General features: G+C 38.1%; 2 protein-coding genes across 5 annotated transcripts in view; both read right to left on the minus strand.

Annotated features, from left to right (window-relative positions):
* The window catches only part of LOC137988531 (uncharacterized), a gene marked incomplete at its 5' end in the record, with an annotated part of 670,231 nt that overhangs the window by 442,850 nt on the left and 219,881 nt on the right, over positions 1-7,500 (minus strand). The window lies entirely within an intron of this gene.
* Positions 1-7,500, minus strand: part of LOC137988468 (mediator of DNA damage checkpoint protein 1-like) — an 86,160-nt gene that overhangs the window by 35,635 nt on the left and 43,025 nt on the right. For all 4 annotated transcript variants that reach the window (XM_068834472.1, XM_068834473.1, XM_068834474.1 and 1 more), the window contains one exon: positions 5,237-5,457. In XM_068834472.1, coding sequence (XP_068690573.1) covers positions 5,237-5,457 — 221 coding nt within the window. The remainder of the gene's footprint in view (positions 1-5,236; positions 5,458-7,500) is intronic.

Genomic DNA, 7,500 nt, shown 5'->3' on the forward strand with positions numbered 1-7,500 from the left:
TATATATGGACTATTGTTTGATGTCATGAACAAACGTCCAGGAAATGACTCACTATATTGTAATGAATACACTTTAATAAATATTGAAACCATGTCTGGAACATCAGTTGACAGCAAATAGTCATTTGTTTGCAGAAAACACCTTTTAGCACTGTATAGATTATTTCCAATAACCAAAATATTGTTCAAAGTAGAATTAGTCCACAATTTTATGTTATAAAATAGCAGTAAGTGACATTGCTACACATTGCTTACCGGCATTCACACCAAAGATTGCTTCATTTCCTTGACTAGAGTCAGTGGACAGTGTCAGTGGTTGCTGGATCAATGATATCAAATATTGTAGGACCTGGTAGGTATTGCAAATGCTGTGTGTACCATCAATGTTTATTACTGCTACTCCAGTAGATACTGCTAGTAACACTGTTGGGTTCTCAGGATATATTGGAGCATGTCTATATATTTTTTACTACAGTGTGGTAAATTGTTTTAATCAAATGGCTTTTCCCAGCACTACCACCTCCAGTTATAAACAAATAAACTGGTTCATCATTTTGTGACTTCAGGCTATTGAGGTTTTCATTTATTTCTAGTCCATGAAAGGACCCTGTTGAAAGCTTTGCATTGCATTTTTAATTATTTAATGATCTAACTGATTGACGTAATTGGTCATCAGATATTCATCTTGGCTGTTTATACATTGTTATTGCTGATGGACTGTGATTTCCCGTAGTTTGGGAATTTGCACCACGCTCTGAGGGTACTTGTTCGTTGAACACCTTATCTACTGATGATTCATCTTAGAATTTTAGTTGAATTTCAGCATTCTCTTGATCATTTATAAGATCATATGAATAAATGACAATGCCATGCTTGTTTTTTAGCTATTCTAGTTCTTCTGTTACTAGTAAACAGCTGATAGAGATGCTATACTGTGCACCAAAAGTTGTCTAAACTGTGCAAATGGCAATAAGAGAAAGATTAGCGGCAAGTCATCGATGTAAAATTCTAAACAGGTCCTGAAGTTTGAAGCATACTGAAGGAACCCATTTCACTGCTGCATTGTTATGGCAAATTTTCCACCAATCACACATGGTGGGCTGAATGGAGTTAAACTAAGCATAAGACCCAAAGTACGCATTGCGGACCTATTTTTGTGCTAGTTAAAGTTTCTTTGCGTTTCACGGATCTCTCCATCGATAGAGCTGATGCTGCTACAGTGTGGTCCTACGAAGTCATCTTGAAAAGCAGTCAGAGGCCTTTTTAACCGTGTTTGCTAATTATAATTAAATCGTAAATGGTTTGAACTCAGGAGTCATATCATAAGGGAAGAATGGTGATTGAGCAAAGATATAGGGACTGCACAATCATCTGTAACCGTGTTCAGAATCTCCCGTTGCACCAGCAATGGGAAATTCAGATTGGTCCATTAACAATGGACCACTGTCAGATTTTTTTGACAGATTATGACGCCAATCGGTCATCGATTTTCCCTGGGAAAAGAGAAGCACGATATTGCTTTTGCGGTTTCGATCAAATGGCTAACACATTGAAGCCAAACAAGAACAGAAACTTGCGGTCGAAGCTCTCTTATTGGGAAAGTATGTTATGGCTGTGCTACCAACTGGTTTTGGCAAGGCCATTTTTAATGAGAGCTTTGTAATCTTAAAGGATATGACTGACCCAAATCAAACACCATCGATCATGGTAATTGTTCCTTGCTGCATCATCACCAAAGACCAGCTTCGGTCAAACGATTATCTAAGGGTGGCTGCATTCGAGAAGAAGGGGAATTTGTTGAAGAACATAGCTTCAAACAAGTATTGAGTCATCTTTTCTGCAGAACGAACTCTGTATTCTGACTTCACTGATTTAATGATAGATGAGTCGTCCATTCTAAACAAGGATTTGTCCCGAACGTCACATCCTCGAAACTTGCCAAAACAATCCAACATTAAATTAAGATATAAATACAGTAGTTTTTCTATGGTTTCCTTTCCGAATAGTTGATTGATTTCACCATCCACATAGATATTCCCACGCCGTTTAGTGTTTATTTACATTAGCAATAAAAGAGGCAGAACCATCTGTCATCACTTTCACTAATTAGATCAGCAGATTCTGAACGCATTGGCTACAGCTGATCGTGCAGTCCCTATATCTTTGCTCAATCACCATTCTCCCCTCTGCTCGCTTGCATGACCAAAGCAGGCGGTTCAACTAAGGGCCTCTTCATATGAGCCCGGTTGACCGTGCTGGCTCGGTTACCGAGATGAAATTGGTGTCTGTTCATGTGGTGACCATTCAGGCGTGAAATCTAACGAACAAGCCTGGCGAGAATTTCTCGATTTTCTTTGTTTAAAGAACCTCAAATTTCTTTTGACTTTATGTTAACTATCAAATAAGACTATTCCAAGCTTCATTATCGAAGAAAAGAGAACTAAAAGCTCGGTAATGTCCGTTCTATCACAAAAATGCATTGTATTATTTTCCTCCCGGTAACCGGGATGAAGTGTTCATATGGCAAAAAAACTGAGATCTCGGTAACCGAGCCAGCCTGCCCTCTCATATGAACACATCAAAGTTTTTACAAAGAATTTAGAGGTAAAGTGAGATCTGGGAAACCGGGCTCATATGAAGAGGCCCTAACTCATAAGGGACTGTGAGCAGTCTAGTCTGTACATACTGCACATACTGTCAAAGTGAAAGAGTAAATCAGTGGAGTGAACCAGAGAGTCATGCAAGCCTGGCTGCTAGCAGTCTTAATCCAAATTACTGAACACCATGATGTTTTGTTCTCAGACTGGTTTTTTCAAATATTTTAGTTATACAGTTACGTGTATTATTTGAACTGCAGAATGAATTGAAAGTTGGAAAAATCATTGCAGTTAGTCGAGAACTCATAAGAAGTTGCAAACAAAGGCTGAAAAAGTCCAGGCTTGAATGGGTTTTGTAATAATGACCATGGAACCATACTGCACTTGTGCTACCAACTGAGCTATTAACTGGTCAATTGTGAGTTCAAGTTTTTTTCTTTACAAGACGAAGAAAATATTTTTTTAGAATAATATTATGAAGTTTCATACATCTGAACTGCAGAATAGAATGAAAGGAATGCTCTTGTTCTGTTACCCACACGAGTTACTGTATCATTAAAGTAAATTCTATAACACCGAGGGATGTGAAAGAAACCATACACTATCTACAAAGAATAGGAGCTACAGGTCCTGTGGTTTAACAGGCAATCTTGGCAGAAACAGGTGCTGGAACATGTCGATGTCAAAGTACTGAATCATGGCCTACAGTGTAGTTAGGCCTAAACAAAAGTTTTTAGGCCTCAGGTTAGCTTTTATGAATGTGTGGGGGTACTTTTTGTATTTGTAAAACAATGACCTGTGGCCTGTCAAAAATACCAGCCAAGTTTTTTCAGAGCCAGCTGCTGTCAAATAAATCACCCCCAACTTTGATGTCTTGCCCCACTACTCTTAAGCTCTGTTGGTTAGCAGATATTATGTTTTCCTTTCCTTTTTTCGCAACCTGAGCCTCACTTGGGTCCAGAAACCCAGGCCACAAATCTCACAAATCTGTCCCTTCACTTTTTTAGTAAACCTTAGCAGTTACGATACTAGCCCTCTCCAAAAAACAGTTCCCTATAGAATGAAGTGATAGAATGAATGAGCACAAAGGGAAGATTAGGCAACAGGAATGGCAACTGCAACGGAAAAGTGACTTTGAAACTTGTGCTATTGTCAAATAATTTGTGATTAGTCCAAAGCTTGTAATGAAATTCGAAAACTTAAGTGTGCTGAAACGTTTAAGAATAAAATGGGTATGAATTGTACTTTAGTCAGAAAACACCATTTTATGGTCATATGCGAAAATCATCAATACTATTTAATTCTTTCACACTGTGGTTTTGTGGACAGCAAAAGAAAATGTAATTAAAGCACAAAAGAAGCATGAAAAGGTAATTGTTTTTGCTGGTTTTAATGATTAAGTTTTCTATAATTCCATTGCCATTGCATAAGTCTTCTGTTTCAACAAAAAGGAGAACTTCTTGCACTAAATACATGTATGAAGTTTTCATTACCTGAGATGTACCTGTTTCAGTTGCCAATTTTCACCGTACATCCTACAGAGTGGGGACAGATTCTGCTTTTCTACCTTGGCTTTAATAGCATTAGTTCTCAATGCTTGATCCTGTGCTGCTGTAATCATCCCTTCAGTCTCCTTCTTTATTATTATTATTATTATCATCATCATCATCATCATCATTATTATTATTATTATTATCATCATTATTATAATTAGTCTCTCTGACTAACAATGTTTTCAATCAATGTTACTAGCAATTTTATTAGGATGACAATTCCAGTTCAAGTACAAAAATCATTTTTTTACATGTTATTTTACTCCAGGTTTTGTAAAATAATATTATTAATGATGTACAATCTACTTTAGGCAACATTAATCTCTAGCCAATGAGGCATGTCACCTTTTCGTGCCAAAAAAATGGACATGCCTCTATTTTGAAGGGCGCCCTAGAATCCAGCAGGACTTGCTTGTGTGTGGCTGTGCAGTTGTTGCTCATCTTTGCAGGCTATGCAGATGCATTGATCTCCACCCTTTCTGTCTCAAGGCTACTTGGTCATGGAGGTAAGTACCAGACCATGTTCTAGTGTGACAGTGCCAGTTAGCAGGCTGCTTCAGAATCTACATGTACTTTAAGAATGACACCATCACTATGCTACATAATTTCTAAATTAAAAGGGGCTGTGTTGAGCCAGTGAAGTTAATTTGGTGCCGTTTTATCAATTACTCATGGTTAAAGCATCTAAAAACAACACAAATCAATGCTTTGAATTTGTGACAAAACATGTCTGTCAACCAACACATAATTTAAGTTGCTAACAACAGAGATCGAATTTGAAAAACTGTAATGCTGAATAGTTTTCAAAAGCTAAATTGCAGTCCATTTAAATCTTCAATTATTTTGTCCATCCCTGCTTCCTCTTGCATTTACCGTTTTATTCAAAGCTTTGTTTAATGTTTTATGTAGTTATTTTTGTGTTTCACAAGTTTGACTTGGTTGCCATTTTCCAAGTTCCTGAATTTGGCTAAATTCCTGACACAGCCTCTTTAAACTCCTGTGATTATTCTCTGTAATGACGACGATGATGATGATATCAAAAAATAAAGTACTGAGACAAGGTGTTCTTACATCAAGCAGACTTACTTTGTTTAGCGGTGTTTCCAAAATCGAAGCAGACTCAGCAAAAGCTGTTCTCCCTCTTTTTCCTCTTCTTGTTCTTGGAGCGAGGGTCTCCTTCACTTCTACAGTTCTATCTTTCCCAACTTTTGAGGGTTTTGGAATTATCGCAGCCGCCATTTCCTCATCAGAGTGTTCTTCAATGCCGTAAGCTTGGGTTGCCTCAATCACCACAGATGGTGCTGGATCTGGGTAATATTAAAAGTACATGTACATTACGTGAACAGATTACCAAATCAAATTAAGTTAATAATAGGTACACTGTAGGTACTTTTTACTGCAATAATGCTGTTCTTTTTTTAATGGGACCACCCTTTCTTACTTTCCTGTAGCAAATGCCATTCAGATTTCTTGGACAAGCAATGAGGAAAGTATGAAAGAAAATTTTACTATCAAAAGTAAGACTGAACCCTTAATCTGGGGTAATTGCAAGTTACCTTAAATTTCGTTGACTGTTCTTTTTTTAGCACGGTTACGTAACATTTACAATAATAATATTATAAGCAGAAGTCCTGTATCACCTTTACAAACTCGAGTTAAAGCCAGGAGTTTGTAGATGTGAAAACAACATTGACCCAAATATTGCAAAAAACATATTCATTTTACATATTCAATGGAGGTCTGGCTCTTAATGCATGCAGGTTTTGAGGGCAATCACCAGCTGCTTACTTCACACAGTCACACTAGAGGGTAACGTCACCCGTACGAAAATTTGTGGCCTGACTGAGCGAGATTCGGGCCTGATTCGGGCCATAAAGCTGTTTTTAAGGCAAGAACTGAGCGAGACAAAGTGAGACAACCATTTTGTCGCACTTGTCCGACTGAGCCAGACATTAGTTTGGTTTGATTATTGCCGATAGTGTGGCGTGAGTGAGCGAGAAAAAGTGAAACCCAGTTTATTCATTTACGCCGCTGTAACGAGACATTTGTCAAGCTGTATTATCGGTGAAACTCAGGCTGCTCACTTGTTATTCGATACATAAGTGATCCCTACTTGTTATTCGATAAGAAAAGATTAGTAGAAATAGATCAGGGAGTACTCAAAAATGAAAATCACTTAGTATACTTAACTCTGGCTGTCGTTCTAATGTATTATATTATTTGCTGCATTTCTGTACGTGTAGTCCGTCCCCGGGTAAAAAGGTGAGCAAACCATTTTTTACTGCACTGAATTTTGAGCTAAAATATGTATATGGCTGGATATTTTTTCCAAGTGATACATTTAGCGTGATACCCACCCGTATCCGGAGAGGTAAGTTCAAATAGCTTAGCACGTTCAGGAGAAGCAATCTACATGTAGCTAACGGTACCTCAAGACAGCATTATCCTGCTTGCCCAAAATGGTGGATAATTTTTTAATGCTAGGAATTGCTTGTCGCTGGACGGAAAACCTTTAAGAGGGAAGAGCAATGTTTGAGTTTTGGCTATCGATAATTAAATATTTGTAACCGCTTTTGGCGCACATTTCAGTTTAACTGTGCATTTCACCCACATATCTGAATCTCTACACAGATGCAGAGCTTTTTCTTCCCATTTAGGACAGTACCGGTAATCAACCAGATCAAAAAAGCATTTATTTGCTCAAATTTAGATTGCTGGAAACAATTTTCTCTTTTATGAAATAGATTTTAAACAATGTATGAAGATTTAAAATAAATGAGAAATTAGGAACGAACACCTCGCTATCTGACTAGTTATAGCTGTCGCTAAAGTGCCAACGAGCCAGGCTTGCGTGATCTGGCGGCTGCAAACATCACGCGGCGTACTCGTGCGGCACTCTCATTGGTTATCGCTACGGTCAACATTTCATCGCTTTGGTCTACATTACAGCTTTTGGTCTACATTACACTCAAATTTGAAGCGCTTCTGAGATTTCGTCCGCCTAAAAATCTTCTCGCGGCTCTATAAGCTGCCGCCTCGCCAGGCCTTCTGTCTTCAGAAGGCCTGACTCGCTGGCAATCACAGATCACTGTGGAAACCTGGCTACTAACATGCCTACCTTATTATGGACACTTTGAATGACTTCAGTCGCATTTTGTTCTATGCTAAAAGCTGGTACATTCTTTTTATTTATAACAAGTTACCTTAAACTGAAACTCGTTTCTGTCTTACATGACTGTCCACGCAATGATGACAAGGGTCATGTTTACTGTAGTTGGTCTCAGTCGAGAATCGTTCGCTTTAATACTTATTGGCACGGAAACTAAAGATAGGATATTTCGAATAAGGAT

The sequence above is a fragment of the Montipora foliosa genome, unplaced genomic scaffold (genome assembly GCF_036669935.1).
Source record: "Montipora foliosa isolate CH-2021 unplaced genomic scaffold, ASM3666993v2 scaffold_420, whole genome shotgun sequence".
Classification (NCBI taxonomy): Eukaryota; Metazoa; Cnidaria; class Anthozoa; order Scleractinia; family Acroporidae; genus Montipora; species Montipora foliosa.